Here is a 21462-nt window from a genome sequence, read left to right on the forward strand (position 1 = left end):
TTCAGTAGGAATAAAATGTTCAGTGCATGTACACGATGGAGTAGTACTCTCCTGCTGAGTCTTGCTTCAGGCTTTAAACTTCCAGTGTTTATGAAAATGTTATTTGAAAAATTGATTGTGGGAATTAGGTGTGCATGTCTTTTCCCTGTCACTAAGCCAGGGGCTGTAGCAGAGGATGTCCCATTGTAATCTCGTTTTCTCTTAGGAGTCCTATCTCAAGCTCTGTTCTGTTGGTACTTTTTCTTGAGAGTCCTTTACTTCAACACCTTGTCTCAGCTGAAAGCCTCTTGCTGCTGCTCAGTTCCGATGCTCTGTCTGGAGGCTGCTGTCAAGGTGTGTTTTTGTAATGTCGGTAATCCTTACTCGTTTCTTCTTATTACCAGTTATCCTCACAAAAGCAAATCCTTTGTTGTGGTGAAAATTTAAGGTTTTACCCGGATGGCTCTTAGAATATACAAAAAGGTTGCTATTTGGAGGGATAAGGAAGTAAACAGTACAGCTCTTAAAGTTAATATACCAGTTTCCTTTAAAAGATGGAATGTGAGAGACAAGAGACATAGTTAATATATCCCCCAAAGGAAAAGCAGACACTTCTTTTTTTTGTTGGACACCAAAATATTCAGCAATGTGGAGCACTCCTGAGAACCTGGCTGATGCAAGTTGACGGCTTACCAGGCTTTCTACTTGTTCGCCTTGGTTCTTGAATGCCTGTCTACATAGAAGTTCTACTCACCTTTTTTCCCTGTCTCCCCCACCTCTCCCAGCAAATAACCTGTGTCAGCATTTCAAGGGCAGATGCACAGCATGAGGAGAGATGGGAGGCTCAAAGGCAGCGTTTGATAGGATATCTAGATTTGGTGATCTCTAAATTCCTTAGTTCCACCTATTTCTCAATATCTCCTAACTGTAGCTTTCCTTTGTGATTATTTGCCTTCAGCTTTGATTCCTGCTGCTCCAAAGAGAAGATACTTTTCTAAAAGAACTCAGGTGTCAGTTAAGACTGCTGCTTGAAATTCAGTGTGTACCTACATTGCTTTGAAAGGTCATTATAATTAACCTTGGAAACAGTGTATCTCCTGTTGATTGTGGATTAATAAGACTTTTTCCTAGAAATAAGTTGACAAAATGCTGATAAATAGATACATAAAAAGGAGCTCTATATAAAAACATTTATCAAAGCGTCTTTCTATTTCCTCTCCTCCCTGCTCTGTTTATAGATCGAATTGTTTGAAAGTACATGTATGAACATCTAAGGCATATGAAGGAAAATATGTTGCTTAAGCTCTCAAAGCTATTTTCATACATGAGCAAATGTTATCATTCCACATGGAGTGTGTTGAAGTTGGTCTATGACTTGTATAATAATTATTGAAAAGATGAGATTAACGTGCTTCTTCTGGTCCATCACAGAAAGCCTCTGTGTGCTGTTGCCTTTTATATATATCAACAAACAAGATTCCTGCTGGAAGATGCTCTTGATGACAACATTTGCTCATGTTCTGAACTTTTTTTACCAGGTGAATGTAAAGCAGTAAAGAGTTAACCTTATGAAGACTGGTATCTTGTTACCATTAGTAGATAGCAGGCACAAAATCTCTGTTGTGCCTAATACTGAAGAATCACTGTTGTAGCTAAGAGAGCTCTTACCATTAGAGAGCACTAGGATGAGAAAAGGCAACCATCAGGTTCATGGCAATGTTTTGGGTTTTGAGCACCTGGAATGCAAGTCTGCTTTTGTGGATTATTGTATATAAAGGTGTCTGCTGCCTTCCAAGAGCGCTAAAGGATGCTTTGGCAGTTTTGATGGTAGAGTTTGTGAAACCATTATTAAATGTAATATTCACTTGAAAATATCCTGCACAAAGGCTGAGAGTCATTCTTGTGAAGCATGAATGATGCTCTGAACAGCTTCTACTTGATGACAGTGTTTTAGTAGAGATTTTAGTTTTAAAGTTGATCATCTAAGATTGGCTGAATTCTGAAAGGCTTACATAGGAAGCAGTTTATTAATGTGGAGCTATATAAGGAATGCCTTACGCATTGGTAACTAAGTTCCTCAAGATATAGGACATACTTGGCCTGAGGAAGGCGGACATCTCCAGGTTGGTTTGGTGACTTTATCCAATGTGTGATCACTAACAGCACTTCTCCTATTGAAACCATAGGAATAGTATTGCTTCAGAGTCTGAAAGCACAGTCTGTGTCACTTTTCTTCCTACTCATGGTTTCATGGAGGATTCATGTTTTGGAAGTGAGAAGTGTGGTTAAAGCATTAAAAAAAAAAGAAGTCTCTTTGACATTCACTGCTGTACTTAAAATGCACCATACAAGATGATTTGATTGTTGAAAAGTCAGCTCTACTTGAGGGAAAGTACGGCCAGAAAGTATTTTCTTGGAATGGAATTGTCTATGAAACATTCAAATTAGAAAGTAGGTGTTGAGAAATGCTGTTGTTCTCTTACTTTGCCGTGTTTCATAATAACGTTCATTATAAAGCAGTGAGGAGAGCTAAGGGTGAATTCTTGTGTGGGAGAGGGGGCATATAGGCTTTCTGATTATCTTGACATATGCTGCTACGCAACATGCAGAGAATTGAAGTTAACAGTATTTTGTTCTAATACTATTGTTGGGGAGTTAACAGAAAATTTTTTAGTAGGCCTTTTTTAGTAGCCTTTAGTATGTGCCTGTCTGAATATGCAAACAGAACTCTGCAAGAGTTTGACAGTGTAGCAGTAAAAACAAAACAGTGTAGGTATTTCACTACTGAGGTAATGCTAACAAGATGAGTGTATTTAAAACTGTGTGTTGGAAAAGGTAAAAAAGAAATGATTTGCCTTGTGACGGACTTTATAATTTTCTTCAGTGGTGTCCCCTTTTGTGCTGAGCCTGATCTGGCATACTCCTGTCTCTGCAGACTTGAAGTTAGCCTAGGAACTGCCTGCAAAGGGCTACTGCGCACATTCTGAAATGCATGAGAAGTCTGCAGCGTGTGAATGTGCTGACTCTGCTGTCTCACATAAAGGATCTGTTTTGTTCAATTCTATCTTAAATGAAAGGGTTGAAGGATGCGGTTATACAATAAATTGTCATCACCTCATACATGACATTGTGAGATGGGACAGCGGGGATGGTAGGATTTATGGCACAGAGCTTTTTTTGAGCACCGTTGTTCTTTGTGGGGCTGTTGATAGCCAGGAGTATCTCCATTAGGAAAACCATGCAAATAGAGTATGTTTCAAGTTCTAAGATAACACTTCCTGGTGTTGTGGAGCCAGCTTGGTGCTAGCATTTGCAGCGCTTACTCCTAGTGCCAGAGTGCAGTAAGTCAGAACTGTGGGCTGTAAATGACTGCTGGGAGTGCACACAAGTGTTGTCAAGAGCTTTCTTAGCAATACATTATTGGTTTAAAAAAACAAATAAATTGAAGTTGTGCTCATTATAAAAGCAGTGACATCTGCCTATAGAAGCATTCTAAAACTTACAGTTGTTTGGTGTATGTATGAGGGCTGAAAACTTTCCATGAAGGGGAGCTGAAACCAAACTATCACGAGTTACTTGCTTTCATTGTATTTGGATTTTATGCGTATCTAGTTTATACGTGAGATTTTTCTCAGTCTTTAAGTAATGGTTAATGTTTAATTCAGGCCCAGAACAGTCCTTCAAGTTGATTGTGGTGCTAAGGATTTGGATAGATATCTTATTTTCATCTTTCAAATAAAAGAATAGTAGTTGATCCATTCTGTCCCCTTGCACTCAGTAGTTAGCTGTTTAAAATCTTGAATTCTAATACTGTGGTGTTTTCTTGAATATTTGCTATTTATCCAAGGCTATTTTACTCAATTCTTAGCTGGTTTTGTCATTTTTTTTCTCTTGTCAGCAGCCATGCAGCAGGTACTGGATAACCTTACTGATCTGCCGACGTCGACAGGCGCTGAAGAAATAGACCTGATTTTTCTCAAAGGAATCATGGAAAACCCGATTGTAAGATCGCTTGCTAAGGTATTTCAGCTTCCTGCTTTGAGTAGAATATGAAAATACTGTAACTGGTAATGATAGGTAGATAGGTAGATAGATAGATAGATAGATAGATAGATAGATAGATAGATAGATATAGTTATAGATATAGATAGATACAGATATAGATATATAGATATATATAATGTTACATGTACACTGAGTATGGATTGAGGTGTCAGCTGTGGCTTTGATGTATGGTCTGTCTTGTTAGAAGGCTTAAAGGTGTTCTTGAAAACAGAGCATATTTGCTATAATTTCTGCGTACAATGATTTATTGATACGTGGGAGATCTACGGGAAGGAGTAAAATTCGGAGACTCTGGTAGTAATGTGTTAAAATTATTTATGAAAACAATGTTGAAATACTTGAAATCAGAGGTATTTGGTTTCAATGGTGTTGTGACCCCTGTTGCACACAAAACGTATATCCCTTGTCTTCTAGCACTTTTTCCAGAGACGAAAAGTGAGAGCAATAATCCTCTTTCCCCCATGGCATAAACAAGTCATCTTTATGGCTCGGAATGACTTTCTGATCAACCCAGTGAAGTATGCTCTCCAAGCCCTTTCCTAGATCTCAAAGTAATAGTCGGGCCTTTGATCGGCAGCAGTGGGCTAACCGTAGTTGTGGTCTTACATTACAACAGCTACTTTATTCATAGATGGTAGTATTCATTTATAAGTAACTACGGTGATGTTGACAAAAATTCTTTGGACCGTAAAGATAAAATATAGCTTATTTTATCATAAGAAATATCAAACAGCACTTGCATTCTTTCTTATTCTTCATAAAAATAAGTTCCGTACATGAGAAAAAACAGTTAACTGAAATATAGCTGTCTCTTTAATATGAATAAACATCTGAAGTGATGCCCTGTGGGCAGCCAGGAAATAGTCTGTGAAGCTGGAGGATCATTGTGTACAGATTTTGCTCTATAAAAATCTGGGAAGGAAAACATAAGAGTTTGTGTAAGAATTCACTTTAGTTTAACTGTTAGTTGCAAACAGATCACAACTCAGAAGAGAGAAGCAGCAATCCGTTTATTGATATGAAATAGGGATTTAAATAAAATGGGGATTTAATGGGGTTTGTGATTTCAAGGTACACTTGATTATTTAATTCATAGAAGATAAGGTTAAACACACTCGTCCAAGAAAATCTTCCATTGAGTCTTGAGGTTCAGGGTGGATCCCCTAGTTTTCTAAACTCCTTGAACTACAGAGGTAAGGAATCTAGGTGTGGCTGAATTCATTCCTAGCCCCAGTCTTTATCAGTGGTTTATGTGTGTACAATCAATCTATGATATAAACTTAGCAAACTGCCCTTCACCTACAGAGGGTTTGTAGCAGCAAGGAATCTCTCGATGCTGTGAGGGGTCTCTGCAGCAGCGGTACCCTCCAAAACTGTCCCTACGTGAAGACAGATCATTTCATGCAGCCAGCTGCCATGCAGGAGGGCTCAACAGGCTCTTGGGCTGCTCATTATTTATGGAGTAGAATGACTGATTACTCATATTTACATACTGACTACAGATGTTAGTTTCTTTCAGATTTGTCTTGAGTCAAACATAGACTAGCGCAGTTGTTGGGTGGGCAAATAGCTCAAATTATCCCTTGGCTATTTTGTTTTATTTCCCATCAATGTGTTCTCAGCCAGATGCAGCCTTCATAACCTGTTTCATCCATCACGATTGCCACTGGTGGACATCTGCTGAAGTCAGATGCAACCATCACAACCATCCATGGTGTTTATCACTCAAGCAGGGGTAGGACAAATGAAAGTCAAGTTGGACAGGGCAAGAAGAGCACGCCGTCGCACTGCTCTGAAACATTGGTTACAAGTTGAAGAAGTCGCGTGGGAATAAAAATAGAAACAGTGGAAGTGTCTGTTGGTGGGAGAACTTCAGAGGGGAAAATTTGTGTGCTAACTTTACTGGAGTTAAGTTAAAGCATTTTGCCAGTTAGAGTTGTTTCCAGCTGTAGAATCTGTTACATACTTCATTTATAATATTTGTCATGAAGAAAACGTTCACTGCAAAGAATTTGTAGTTTTCCAATAATTCCCAAGAGTTTGTAATTGTCCAATTATAATGTAACATTTAACTAGCAGGAACTTAACTGGCGGATGTTAAAATAAAAAAGTGTTTGTAATGGGAGCAGACACGATCTTAACTATAAACTGGCTTTCTCAAGAATGATGAAGTTTTAACTGAGTCCATATGGCATGACCACACTCACATTCTTTTTTAGTGATTCCTTCTGCATTAAACCCCAGACTTCCATCCCAGACAGTAGCAAGCATATCTGACAGGTGCTGCTTATAAAGTTTGTCATGTCACATTGTTAAGGACACAGAATCCTTCAGCAGTTACAAAGACAAAATGCACAGGTTAGACTACGTGTAATTGTTCCTGTTTCCCCACTGAAAGGGGTGCACCAAGAAATTAATTAAAAAGTTTAAAATTTAGAAGTACCATTTACTTGAAACTTAATTACGTTATTGTCATAGGTTACCCTAAAATCTACCGGCACCCATGACAGGGGTATAGACGGCCTGCAGGGCCGCTATCCCAAAAGGAAAAGAAAACAAGGAAAGAGAAAATAAATACAGCGGCAGCGATCTAAGGAGGCACACTATTTTACTAAATACTATATCGGAATACAGAATAACACAATATAATGCAATATAATTGGAATTAAGGCTAACAAATCAAGTAAAATAAGAGAGAGTGAGTCCCGAAACCGAGAGGCCTACTGTAACTCTAGGCGAAACGGCTGGAACGCTCCCACACGGCTCTCCCCCTGGCTGGCAGGATCCAAGAGCGCGAGTCCAGCACTGAAGTGAGATTATATAGTCCTGGTCATATGACTGACCGTGGTGCTCCCTGGGACATGTAGTCTTCTTTCTGTGAGCAGCAGATTCGTCAAAATTATCTATGCTTAACATGATGTTATGATGTGGAATACTGATAGCAAAATTACAAAATTGCAAAACCATGACATTCCACCCCTTATTCTACATCATTACATTATGCTTATTACACACACACACACACATATATAGTTGTGAGTAATCAGCAACCTTATTTTCTTAACAACTTATATCTATTTCATGCAAATCCATAAGCTGAAAATAAAACTCCGTAACTTAACACACTATTATTTACTAACTCGAGAAAATGGCAAAACTGCCGGAAAGAGGAACATGATAACGGTGGAGGGAGAAAAAGGGGAAAGGCAGCACTAGTGGGGCCTCCCCCACATCAAGGTGCACTCATCCTTTCCCTAAGCTACAGGGCTGCTGCACGGAGGACTTCTCGGGACTGTCCTCCTCTGTCTACATCAATCTGGATGTCAGGCAGGAGCCCAGAGCATAAGCAGAGGGGAGAAGCAGACCAGCATCACTGCTGGTGGTATGGCCATCCTCCAAGTATCTGTTCCCTCCAGTGGGACAGAAACATCAAGGAGAGGCTCATCAAGAAACTCCCCAGCAAGTGATCATAGTATCACAGTATTGTGCGAGTTGGAAGGGACCTTAGAGATCACTGAGTCCAACTCCCGGGATTCGAGACTTCTGTGTAGCAGAGCGGCACTTCTACCACTTGCGCCACAGGGAATTTGAACCCGGACCTCCGGCGTTGCAAGTAGCACTTCTACCACCGCACCACCGGGGCACACGATAGTGCCAGCAGCTTCACATCCTGGCCTGGAGAGTTCAGCTCCAAACCCTCATAGGGGAACAGTGAACCCAGGCCTCGTGGCTGCGGGATGACCCCCCTCACTGCGGGGTGGCTCACTTGGCACATCCACACCATCCTCACCATGAGCTCCTGCTTCTTGCCCAGGTGACAGGGATAGGAGTGGAACTGCTGGGGCAGTGTCTGGAGTACCATGCCTCCATAGAACTTGCTTCTCCAGCCCTAATATGGTATTTTGGGCGGTAGCATGGGGTACTGCGTATGTTTCAAGCCACCCAGTGGTTGCCTCCACCATGGTGAGCACATAACGCTTACCATTGCGAGATCATGGCAAGGTGATATAATCAATCTACCATGCCTCCCCATATTTATATTTTTGCCATCGCCCTTCCCCCCAAAAAGTTTTCATCCTCTTGGCTTGTTTAATTATGGCGCATATTTCACAGTCATGAATGACCTGAGCAATAGCATGCATAATTAAGTCCACCCCTCGGTCTCTGGACCACTTGTATGTTGCATCTGTTGCTTGATGGCCTGAGGTCTCATGGGCCCATCGAGCTAGGAATAATTCAGTCTTGTTCTGCCAGTCCAAGTCTATTTGAGCCACCTCAGTTTTGGCAGCTCGATCAACCTGATGGTTATTTTGATGTTCTTCAGTAGCCTTACTTTTAGGCACGTGAGCATCTACATGGCGCACCTTTACAACAATGTTTCTTATTTGGGCAGCAATGTCTTTCCACAGTTCAGCAGCCCAAATAGGTTTACCTCTTCGTCGTTGCCAGTTGTCTTGTTCCCACTGCTGCAACCACCCATAAGGCATTTGCCACCATCCATGAGTCAGTATAAAGATGAAGCATTGGCCACCTCTCCCGTTCAGCCACATCTAAGGCCACCCCTCATGCCGGACAGCCGGGCCTAGCGGGCTGGATGGGGGCAGCGCGGCATAGCGGCAGGTGCCTGCTCAGCCCGGAAGCGCACCAACCCCTTCCAGATATGGAACAGACCCACCGGGGGAGCCGAGACCGGTGTTGTCCGCTTGGGATTGCGCTGCTCCGCTACAGGCTACCTTGTCTGGGCTTGGGAAGGAGCCTTGCTCTGACCAGAGGTTGTTGCGCTCGGACTGGAGGGCGTCGTGCTCAGACTGGAGGGCATTGCACTCGGATTGGAGAGTGTCATGTCCAGACTGGAGGGTGTCACACTCAGACTGGAGAGTGTCACGCTTGGACCAGAGGGCATCTCGTTCAGACCGAAGGGCGTCTCTCACAGACTGGGGTGCGTCTTGCCTGGACCAGAAAGCATCAAGTTCGGACAGGAGGGTGTCACGCTGATATAGGAGGTCATTTCTCTCAGCTCTGAGACTCTCCATCTCAGCTCTGAGACTCTCTCTCTCAGCTTCAAACACTGTTTCCCTCTCTGCCTTTTCAGATCTGAGACTCTCTCTCTCAGCTTCAAAATTGAATAAGGCCCAATAAGCATTAGCCAGGCCCCAAGTCATTTGTGCCTCCTGAGATCTGCCTGTGCCGCAACATTCCTGCCTCAAATATGCGATCAAGCTCTCAGGATTCTTCAAGTGTTCAGGAGTAAAGTTCCATGACACTGAAGATGTCTGCCTTTTTAAAGTCTCCTCAAAGCCTCTCCACACTCCCTGCCACTCAGTATTCTCTGGTTCTGGGGAAGACTTCCTCAGAATGTTATAAATCCAGATACTGAGTGAGATTAATAAAATAACCAACAGTATGTTCAGGGAAATTAACAGTGTGGTCAAATGGGCATTCAAAAACTGCATAATGGATTCAGGGAAGGGACAAGGAGCATGCAGTCCCCTGAAAAGCAATTTTACAAGCAGTTTTAACAGAGCACACATTTTTTTTTTCCTCTCTTCAATAACGAGATAGCAGAGCTAAAAGTTTACAAAATATTCTGGGGTATTGGCCGTCCGCCTGGACATTCAAGGTCAAGCTCCCAGGTGCAGAAACGTAAACTTCAGATAGCTCCTTAACGAAAAAAAAAAAACTCGTAGCTCTGTAAAAAACTAAAAGGACAGCAGGAAAAACAGCAGCTTTTGCAGTTTTTGCCCACTTTTGCCCAAATTATGCCCACTTTTGCTGGCAATCTGCCCGCATTCTCCACCAATTATGTCATAGGTTACCCTAAAATCTACCGGCACCCATGACAGGGGTATAGACGGCCTGCAGGGCCGCTATCCCAAAAGGAAAAGAAAACAAGGAAAGAGAAAATAAATACAGCGGCAGCGATCTAAGGAGGCACACTATTTTACTAAATACTATATCGGAATACAGAATAACACAATATAATGCAATATAATTGGAATTAAGGCTAACAAATCAAGTAAAATAAGAGAGAGTGAGTCCCGAAACCGAGAGGCCTACTGTAACTCTAGGCGAAACGGCCGGAACGCTCCCACACGGCTCTCCCCCTGGCTGGCAGGATCCAAGAGCGCGAGTCCAGCACTGAAGTGAGATTATATAGTCCTGGTCATATGACTGACCGTGGTGCTCCCTGGGACATGTAGTCTTCTTTCTGTGAGCAGCAGATTCGTCAAAATTATCTATGCTTAACATGATGTTATGATGTGGAATACTGATAGCAAAATTACAAAATTGCAAAACCATGACAGTTATAGTCGTATGTAATTATTTTATCTTACAGGCTCACGAGAGACTAGAAGATTCTAAACTTGAGGCTGTCAGTGACAACAACCTGGAGCTGGTGAATGAAATTCTTGAAGACATCAGTCCCTTAATAAATAAAGATGAAAACATTGCAGAATTGGTTGGAATACTCAAGGAACCCCATTTTCAGGTGCCTCCTTTTTACTCCTTTTCACTTTATACAACCCACAGCATTACTGTGCGCATACGGATCTTAGTATAATAGTGAAACTAAAACTGAACTATAGCCAACTTTAATGTAGGATTTTACTCTGAATGCAGGGAAAAGAAGTGGTCATGTGGAGTTAAGAATGGACATGATTTTAGTCTTTAATGCTTCAAGTATATCTTCATTCATGGTGTTGTCTCTAATGTAAGTCTGCCTGTGTACTGGAGGTTACTCCAGTGCTTTATTTTTAGCTTTTCCAGGTGGTCTCAGTTCCTGATACATTCTGCATTTCAGTTCAGATGTTGCATTCATACACGTGTCAGATGTACAGTCTGCAGAGTGAATGAACTTGGTTCTCTTATGCCGTGTAATCTACACTGAGCTTAAGTTGCATCTTTACATTGTTCTCACTTAGCATAATTTACTAAACATAAATTAAATTTTGCCATATTCTTGTTTTCCCATTTCTGCTACTCTTATTACCAGTTTCCATACTGGCCCTTAAAGATTAGAGCTTGTTAATCCTCACTGGATTCTGGGCTTTCTAGACTGGCTTCAGCTTGTTTTGGTACTTTGCAGTCAGTCTCCTGAGTAAAAAAAAATAGCAAACCTTTTGCCACAGCATAAACACATCTTTTCGTGGACAGGTATAGAGCCATATATACATTTTTTGTTGTATATGTTAAATCACGTTTGGTTGGTTTTTGTTTTCTAAATTTTTCAGTTGTATGCTATACACACATAGTGGTGTGCGTTACTGCTTAACATGGATAGGTGATGGAAAGGCTGATAAACTGTGCCATGGCCTGTTGGAACTGGGGAACGCTTCAATACCTCAGCTTTCAGTGTTGTAACTGCTGTGAATACTGTTCTGAAAAGCAGTTCGTTGGCCTCCTTTGTGCTTTTATTTGTGCATCATTACCAAGGGACCAGAGGCTTTGATTTAGAAACTTACTGGTGAGTGACCCTTGAAATCAGCCTTTAATCTTCTAGCGAAAACTGGGACTGGAAAAGGAGAGGATGAGTTTGGAGGATCTGGTAATTACAGTGCAAAAATACTTCGGTCATTCTGGTTTTGTTGCTGTTGTGTTTTCATTTGGAAACTTCTAATTCGTTTTGTACCATTGTCTGATGTACAGTTATACTGCTTGATTCTTTTTTGGAAACTGATTTTAACAATGCATGTCACATTTATTGCGTGTTTCTAAGAAGATTGCATCTTCCTTCTTACACTGTTCCATGGGTATCTAAGAGAAATAAGCTATTTTTAGGGCTCCCTGCCTCATTTGCAGCAGAAACTGGATGGTGCACAAAGAATCAGGTGGGAATCTAAAAGAAAATACTACTTAATGGATATGGTAGTTAAATGTCGCCTTTTGAGAACTAAACTATCACTCACTTTGTCAGAGTTCAGCAGTTCAAAATTACTGAGTTCACTTAAAACAAACCAAAAAAAGCCAGTGTAAAGCAGCTTGAGATTGTGTTTTTCATATTGTGCGCTGTCATTTGCAGAAACAATAAGCATGCAGACAAAACCAGCTACTTATATCTGATGTGATTCAGTTTGGAAGCCTGAGTTCCACCGTATTGATGGTTTCCTATCAGGGCAGTGTGCACAAAAGAGCCATACATTGCATAGGAGAAGCTACAGTAAGTGTTGACAGTAGTTGGAGAGCAGAAGTGGTGAGAGAATTTGCCTCAAGGACAGAGCGAGGAGTTGGAAGAACCGCACTGTTGGGGAGCTTAAACATGCAGAAAAATCACTTCTGCTGTTTATGGAAGAGCTCATTGAGTTACTTTCACCTTTCTCAGAGTTATGGAAAAAGAGAGCCTTGGATGCTTAATGTTACTTTGTTCACAGAATTTAGAACTATGTTTTTCTTTTTAACCTGGCAAATAAGTGCAGCCACGGAAAACTAAAGAACATGTTCCAAGTTTGTGGATTACTTTTTGACAGTATCTTGCAGAAAGGAGCCATGCTGTCTGCCACAGTACTGTTTCCAGTGCACTGTGTCTCTCGTGAAGTGCTGAGAATTCTTCTAAGTGCCTTATTCAGGCACCATTGCTATTGTTTCCATGAGAACCTTTCCACGGTTACCCAGTGTTGGCTAGTTACTGATGCTGTTTATTTATAAGATACTTGGGAAAATTTGAATCATTCATGGATGCAGACTGTTCAGTCCATGTTGTTTTGCAGACTTTGCCTGTGGTTTTATAAATGTTCTATCACCAGGGTGAGAAAGGTTAGATTTCAGGGGAGCTTTGGAGTTGCAGGAGCAGAAGGTATCTCTTTCTCAGAGACCATAGGAAGGAAAAAAGTCAAATCCATATAACCGTGTTTCTCCAGTCACTCAACTATATTACTAAAATAAGAAAGTAACTGTGATCAACATAAAATGTTGGAGAGTGCTCCGACAATATTTGCTTGGCCTCTCTTGCCAGGTCACTTTCTCTTAAGTGTTCCTCAGGACTATACGTCGTCTTGATGGAAACAGTCCTTTAAACCCGATATAGAATCATAGAATCACTGAGGTTGCAGAAGACCTCCAAGATCATCTAGTCCATCTGTCCACCTACCACCGCTATTTCTCCATGAAACCACGTCACTTATTACAAGATCTCAATGTTTCTTAACACTTCCAGGGACTATGACTCCTCCGTGTCCTTGGGCAGCCCGTTCCTGTGCCTGATCACTGTTTTGGAGTAGAAATTTTTCCTGACATGCCGCCTGTGTTTTCCCTGGCACAACTTGAGGCCATTCCTGTTAATCCTATTGCTAGTTACGTGGCAGAAGAGACCAACACCCACCTCCATAACCTCCTTTGAGACAGCTGTAGAGAGCCACAAGGTCTCCCTTGAGCTTCCTCTTCAGCAGACTGTCTATTTTTGTGTTTTGGGAGTGAGAGTTAATTATGGAAATATAGTAAATGAACTATACGGGGTTGTTTTTTGGTTTTGTTTTGAAAACTGATACATTTCTTGTCTCAAAGAAATCATTTTGTAATTATGGGCAGCAGTTTACAGTCCCTGATAGTCCTTCTGTGACTCAGCCATCATGGAAATAGCAGGGAAAAGATTTAGTGATTGACAGATGGTTAAGTAGCAGTTGAAAGAACTCATGCTTGTCCACGAAATGGAGTGAATAAATAGGATGGAATGTGAGCGATGAGATGAGTTTTTAAGAACTGAGGAGTGTTACGGAGCATGTTAATTTGATAAGAATGGCACTGCTTGTCTAGTAGTTGTTTTTTGGCTGTGGATCCAATTGTAATCCATAAATTGGATAACTGTTATGGGCAATGAGCTGTACAGCATGCTTATGTGTGAGCTTCATGAGAAACCGAGTGGTTTGTGGCCAGAAATGCTGGCAGCAATTGTTTTCTAGTGTGTGACCAAAAGAGAAAACTAGAATTATCGCACGGGTCCATCTACTTTGTTTGGTCTGTGGTAATGTGTGAAAAGACACAGCTGATACTGGTTGGGTTCATTTTGGAAATGTAAAAAGGATAAAACGTGTTGCATACACACACGGACAAATGGAGATCTCCTGTTTTTTGGACTGGACGTATCTTGGATAATGAAGAATTAGAAACTGCTACTATCTGATTGCTGCGTGATTTAAATAAATAATTGTCTTCTCTATTTCATTTGGTTTGGTTTATGTCCAAGATATCAGAGCAGCCACAAGCTTTCACAGTGCTGAAGGCAGGAGCAAAATTAGTAGCAGAAGTAGTAGCTCCTCTAATCTCAAGTTAAAACATCAGCGGGGTCATTTTGTAGTGGGCAGTGTGAAGTTGGCTGTTCACAAACGGTACCTCGAGGATCTTCATGTTGAGTTTAGCACTGCATTAACGTGGTTGAACAGCTTTTTTAAGTTAGAGGCTGCTTGTAGAAGAATGGAACAGGCTGCGTAGCAGAATTGTTAAATTCAAAGGCCTGTCCTCCTGCTCTATTTTCTAGTACTGTTTGCTGATTTCCTCTGGCATGTGTGTCATTGCCACTGATGGTCCCTATGGTGTCCTGTTCTCTGTGACTTCTCTTTATCTACTTAAATTTGACAACAGCCAGTAATGTAACTTATGACCATATCTCATCAGATCGCTGTTTGAAACAAGGCTGTTTACGTTGCTTACGATAAGATAGGCCTAAGAGCCATCTCTCCTGCTTTCTTGTTTTCCTTCTGCTGTATGGGTCAGAGAGACTGTGCATCACAGGACACTTCTTGCTGGACTACATTATGTGGTTGTAGTGTGTCCCTTTTCTTCTTTAACATAGAAAGCCTCTGCCATCCAATTCACAAGTTTAATCTTGCTTTACCTCTACATGTTTTCTTATAAATATTTTAATAAGAAAATAAAATCTAAATTTCTTAATCTTCCAAAGATGGTTTTATTTGTTTGGATCTCCTCCTTTATGTCAGTACTTACACATGTGAACTGGTGAAAACACCATAATTTATAAGATCTAAGCTCTTGCTTTCCAATAGTGAGTTCTGTCAACTTGCAGATTGCTAGAAATTCTTACATACCTGCAATTATCTTTAATTTACCCTTACTTCCAAATTAATGTGGAGGAAATCTTTTTTACATTAGACACAAGTATCTAATAATGAGTCATGTTCATCTTTTTGCAGCTGCTTGTTTGTTTACTTCAACCATTTGCTTGAATATTGCTCCATTAGGTGAAGCTCTGTTGTAGGTATTTCTTCTTCTTCCCAATAAGTTCACATATGCCTCCCACATAATTTCCCCTATAAGAAATCATATTTCTTCTGTGTTTCCTTAAGAAGAATCATTTGTATTTACGTAAGAGAACATATTTGCCAATCTAGTGGGGCCATCAGGACATGTGAGTGCTTCTGTTTCATGCTAATATAAAAATTGATTTCTGGTGCATGCCATATGAAACGTGTTTTAACATCAGATTCTAAAATGGCAGTTTCAGAGGTTGTTCAACACAAAACTCTCTTAAAAAAATAATTATTTCATTATTTTAAGAAGAGCTTTTTTCTGTTCCCTTGTAGTCACTCTTGGAAGCACACGACATCGTGGCTTCAAAATGTTATGATTCCCCTCCTTCTAGTCCGGAAGTCAATAATTCTTCAGTGAACAACCAGATCGTTCCAGTAGATGCTATTCGTATTCTTGGAATTCACAAAAGAGCAGGAGAACCTCTGGTAAGTGATTGAAGATGAGTAAGTCTTTAAATTAGAGTGTAAGTGAAAGCATTTGCATGTGCCTAATTTCTCGCATTAAGTTTTAATTCTTAGCTTTATTATATTATGTAATTTAATGGGTCATTATTGAGAGGTAGAACTAGGGAGATCTGTGCGTTCTCTACCCTGTTCTCTTTAGGAAATTACAGCCTAACAAACAGGCAGTCACTAGGCAGATTTACCTGCTGGCATAACTGACTAATGCAATGTCTGGTCCTCATACAGAATGACAGGACTGCATGCAGTCAAGAAACAATGAAAACCTTGTCTGAAAGTACTCTGCCAGTTGATACTTGCCTGTACTCTACTTTTATGTTGTATTGTTGTCTGATTTCACTGGGGGAGACAGTGTCCCATAGATGTGTATTTTTTTGCTTGAGGTGATGGTAAAATGCAATTGAAATTCAAACAATGGTGAACTGGGTGTTACATCTTTCAGGGTGTTACGTTTCGAGTTGAGAACAACGATCTGGTAATAGCACGAATCCTCCATGGTGGAATGATAGATCGACAGGGTCTTCTGCATGTAGGTGACATTATTAAAGAGGTGAATGGCCACGAGGTTGGAAACAACCCAAAGGAGTTGCAGGAACTGCTGAAAAATATTAGTGGCAGTGTCACTCTGAAGATTCTCCCCAGCTACAGAGACACGGTTATTCCTCAACAGGTCAGTAGAGACATGGTTATTCCTCAACAGGTCAGTAGCTCTTTTCTAACACTTGTGTCAGAAGATCTTCTGCTTGGTAATTGAGTGAGTAAGATTAAGAGCAGCCATGTTTTGAGATTTCTATGTGTGTACTTAGTGCTAGCAAAAGGGGTAATACCTGTGTTTACTTTTATGTACATATTAGAAATGAGATTATTCACTATATGAGATGGCATATCTGCTTAAAAAATTATCAGTATCTTAGACTGATAAGCATTTGTATTTGTGCAAATCAGTTTCTTTCACCTCTGACGACTTAGCCACAGTCTCACTGAACTTCAGTGAAGTGCACGTGTTTTTAACGTGATCCGTGTCCAGGTTCCATGGAATTCAGATACACATATATGATACATATACATAACGAGAGCATTTGAAATATCCTGTAAGACTCCTTCAGGTAGTGGGTGTTAATGCCTGTGAATATAATAGGTTGTGCTTACATTCAGCATACTTTGTTTGTCTTAAAACGTTGAGTTAATAGCAAACGTGATTCTTAGGATCAAACAATCCTTGAGGACAGTGTTTGAGCTTTGAGAAATGTTTGTGTTTCTAAGTCAGAGTTGGATTAATAATTAATTAAGTGGCATATACTGAAGTGAAAACGCAAATACATTGTCTAGTCTAGCAGTTGGCTTCTTATTTTTGTCTTGAAGCTTCCTCAGCTAAGGTTTGCACTGCAGGTTATTTCTGCTCTCTCAGCTGGCGTGCTCTTTGTCAGTGTTTTCTCCATAACTTGCACCTTACTAGCAAAATGCAAATTTGATCATGTCGACCTTGTTATGAATCATAGAATCACCAAGGTTGGAAAAGACCTAAAAGATCATCCAGTCCAACTGTTCACCTATTACTAATAGTTCCCTCTAAACCATGTCCCTCAACACAACATCAAGCCTTTCCTTGAACACGCCCAGGATCAGTGACTCCACCACCTCCCTGGGCAGTCCATTCCAGTGCCTGACCACCCTTTCTGAGAAGTAATACCTCCTAATGTCCAGCTTGAATCTCCCCTGCTGTAGCTTGAAACCATTCCCTCTGGTCCTATCACTAATTACACGAGAGAAGAGGCCAACCCCCAGCTCACTACAACCTCCTTTCAGGAAGTTATAGAGAGCAATGAGGTCTCCCCTGAGCCTCCTCTTCTCCAGGCTGAACATTCCCAGCTCCTTCAGCCTCTCCTCATATGGCCTGTGCTCCAGACCCCTCACCACCTAGGTAAAGACATCACTTCAGCTCGACAGATGAGTCAGTGAGAATGTATTTTGTAATGTTTAAGCACTGTAAATTTTTCCCACGTTTCAGGTTTTTGTGAAATGCCATTTTGATTATAACCCGTATAACGACAACCTCATCCCATGCAAAGAAGCGGGGCTGAAATTTTCTAAAGGAGAAATTCTTCAGATTGTAAACCGGGAAGATCCAAATTGGTGGCAGGTTGGTAAATAAATTTATATATATAAAGTTTATGTATATACTTTATATATATACTTTATATATATATAAAGTTTCTTTAATGTCTTTGATAACAAACTCTTTAATTTAAACTACTTAACAGTAGATAGAAGAAAAATATTGACATGGTAATCCAGCTTCACGCTCTTAGTATTGAAAGTGAGAATACAAGCAATTGCAGTAATGAACATTGAATGGTATAAATTGCATATGTAACACTGTGATCAGCTTGTAACTTGTGGCTCTCCAAGAGCAGTAGATCCATTGTGCTCATAAACACCCTTGATGAGAGGCAAAAGTGAAACATCTTAAACAAATATAAGAGTATTGTTGCAGGTTATGCCACTGGGAAAGAAAGTTAGGCTTTTCCTTGGCCATTCTATAAATGGCAGACCATTGCTGGGAATTTATGAACTGTGAAAAATCAGTGAGTCACTAATAGGTAAAAGCATCCATCTTGAAAAGCAAACAGGTCTTGTTAGCAAGTGAGAGGCCAGCTAGCTATGGCAAAGTGTAACTTCTCATAACTGTGTGTTTGTATGTGTTGAGCTTGCAGAGAATTGGGCCTGCCATTAAATTCAATTTTAGAAATTCTTAGCCAAGCTTTCATTACCAAGCATACTTTTGTTACTCAGATTTAAATCTCTAGTTATATAGTACAGAAGCTTGAAGGCGTTGATGAGATCTGTTCTTAACATTCCCAGTTTGTAAAATGACAGATACTAAGCTATGCTGAAACCTGCTTCAAGTTGCTCAAGAATACAAAACAAAGGTACCATGTGCTACAGAGTCTTGAGTTTTGTCACTTGAGAGCTGTAGCTATTGAATTCCATTTGGGATTGCTATGCTGAAAGTTTACGGCTGGCTACAGGAGGCTAACAGGATGGAAACCAGTTACTTCAGAGCCTTTACCACTCAGAAACACGATCAGCATAAAAGTCAGGCATCAAGATGTCATGAGAAAAATGCTTCTCACACATTACCTCTGATTCTTTCTATTTTTTAACTTCCAGGCTAGTCATGTCAAAGAAGGAGGAAGTGCAGGGCTCATTCCGAGCCAGTTCCTGGAAGAGAAAAGAAAAGCTTTTGTTAGAAGGGACTGGGACAACTCAGGTGAGATTTAAGAGGTTTCAGAGTTACGCTTTGCTCTGATTCAGTTTGTTTTGCTTTTATTTTACTTTCTTCTCAGATACTTGAAAATTGTTGTATGGGAATATTGCTGAATGCCTATGACTATGTGTGTATGGTTTTGGCTTTGAGTAAAGGATGAAAACTATAAAATACATGCTTAGTCTTCATAGATACATGAGCCAGTTTTACTACCCGCTAAAGCTAAGTGAGGTGGGAAGTAAGGACTGCTCTCTTTTATTCAAGCTGATTTTATAAAATGCATTGAAAGTTAATAGGTGTTTTTGAAGGATTTTTCTGGGATTTTTCTAACTTTCTTGGAAAACTTCTGTGTTCTGTTCTTACTATACTCTGTAATGTATATGGAAGTAGATGTAATGTCCTTCCCTAGAATACATGAATTTGGAAAAAGGAAGGTTTGTTTATTGAAAATAGCCTTTTTAAGTGCAATTAATGTAAACTCTCACGTGGTCTTGGAAATCAGATATCTAAATACATTCAACAAAAATGTAGAGCAAGAATGATGATTTTGTCTTGATTTTTATTTGTAGGGCCCTTCTGTGGAACAATAAGCAGCAAAAAAAAGAAAAAGATGATGTATCTTACTACAAGAAATGCGGGTATCTTTTAATTTTGTATATCTCTATGCTTTTAACCTTGAGTTAGCCTGTGGTATCCAAAGCTGAAAGATTAGCGGAGAAATATTTGGCTATATATTTAATAGGTCAGGAAGGTTTGTTGTTTAAAAGGAATTGAGGTCAGTGTAGATAAAAATGATGCCAAGTACATGTTTCAATAAGTGGAAGTCAGAGAAGAACTTTGTGTTAAAAGAGTGAAAAATGTATAAGTTACCTGCCAAGGAACTGAAGGAGATGGTCCTTCTCTTCTCAGCTCTGGTGAGGCCACACCTAGAGTCCTGTGACCAGTTCTGGGCTTCATAGAACAAGAGAAGGATGGAGTTAGTGGAGAGAGCTCAGTGAAAGGCCACCAAAATGTCAGAATGGAACAGCTCTCCTGTGAAGAAAGACTGAGAGAGCTGGGAATGTTTAGGCTGGAGAAGAGGAGGCTAAAGGCAGAGGTGTCATCAATGTGTAGAAATACCCAAAGGAATGTGCAGAAGAGCCAGGCTTTTCTCAGTGGTGCTCAGCAAAAGGAGAAGAGACAGTGGCACAAAATGAAAGGGGGTTCTGAGCAACAGGAAACACATCTTTATGCTATGAATGATTAAATGCTGGCACAGGCTGAGTGCTGGTACAGAATGGCTGTGGAATCTCCTTCTTGGAGATACTCAGAAGCCACCTGGGCATAAGTGGCTGTTAGTGGCTCTGCTTGAGCAAGGGGATTGGACCAGATGGTCTCCAGAGGGTCCCTTCCAAACTCAACCATTCAGTTACTCTGTGACAGCTCGCTAATGGTTAATCACAGTTTTCCCATTCAGATCACCCTAATAATTTCTCCTTGGAAGGAAAAGCAATAATCTGACATTACGGTTTTCACAAATATCTTCTATTCCCATATGAATTTAAAGCAATAAGGCTTATATCAGACTTTGTCATTTGACTACTATTTGTATATCCATTTTGATCTGTTCAGATACAGTAGAACTCATTTTTTTTCTTACGTTACTGACTAGGTATTAACTATTTTTTTGTTTTTAATATAGAATTTGATCGTCATGAAATCCAGATCTATGAAGAAGTAGCCAAAATGCCTCCTTTTCAAAGGAAAACACTGGTCTTAATTGGGGCCCAAGGAGTGGGACGAAGAAGCTTGAAGAACAGGTTTATAGTACTGAATCCTACTAGGTTTGGAACTACAGTGCCATGTAAGTTGTCAGCACTCCTGTTGTAATACCATGTTTTGAGTCTCATCTGGAAAACATCTAAAGTTGATCCCATTCTTTGGTGGTAGAAGTAATTTCTCACACTCATTGAAACTTGTTAATATATTCCAGAGTTCAAATGAATTAAATGCAAACAGTGGGCAGTAATACAGCAAAGTAGGTAATAATCTGGTATTTTGTTTCATAATGTAATTTCCACATTCTTGCTTAAATAATATCTGTACTGTAAACTGTGGGCTGATATCTAAGCCAACCACTAATGTTTTACTTAAGTGTGGGCTTTAATTGCTCTGCAGTGAATATTCTTTGCTGTGAAGGGTAAATTGTCCTGGAAAGTAGCATCATCTGGCCTCCACTGAGTTTCTCATTGCTGTGGCTGGGTTGCTCTAGTATTGGAGCTAACCTTTCCCATAGCTACCTCAGGTGATTCTGCCTTGAATAACAGTGAGTGACGTATGTGATAATATTTCTGGGGGGGAGGTAGAATGGGGTGGGTCTTGCTGTGTACTCGGTTAGTTTTCGAAAGTCAATTTGCCATTTGAGAGTTCCATTTCACTGAAGTTCCATTT

At 40.4% G+C, this 21462-nt stretch overlaps 1 protein-coding gene across 3 annotated transcripts in view; it reads left to right on the plus strand.

Moving 5' to 3' along the window:
- The window catches only part of PALS2 (protein associated with LIN7 2, MAGUK p55 family member), a 55124-nt gene that overhangs the window by 23905 nt on the left and 9757 nt on the right, over positions 1-21462 (plus strand). The window contains exons 1-9 of one of the 3 annotated variants that reach the window (XM_072327966.1): positions 226-333; positions 3881-3999; positions 10382-10534; positions 15576-15728; positions 16207-16434; positions 17773-17904; positions 18936-19035; positions 19602-19670; positions 20714-20875. In XM_072327966.1, coding sequence (XP_072184067.1) covers positions 3883-3999; positions 10382-10534; positions 15576-15728; positions 16207-16434; positions 17773-17904; positions 18936-19035; positions 19602-19670; positions 20714-20875 — 1114 coding nt within the window. In that variant the 5' untranslated portion in view covers positions 226-333; positions 3881-3882. Of the gene's footprint in view, positions 1-225; positions 334-3877; positions 4000-10381; positions 10535-15575; positions 15729-16206; positions 16435-17772; positions 17905-18935; positions 19036-19601; positions 19671-20713; positions 20876-21462 lie in introns of those variants that run through there. The other 2 variants (XM_072327965.1, XM_072327964.1) reach the window with 2 other exon arrangements.

Source organism: Excalfactoria chinensis, chromosome 2 (assembly GCF_039878825.1).
Source record: "Excalfactoria chinensis isolate bCotChi1 chromosome 2, bCotChi1.hap2, whole genome shotgun sequence".
Classification (NCBI taxonomy): Eukaryota; Metazoa; Chordata; class Aves; order Galliformes; family Phasianidae; genus Excalfactoria; species Excalfactoria chinensis.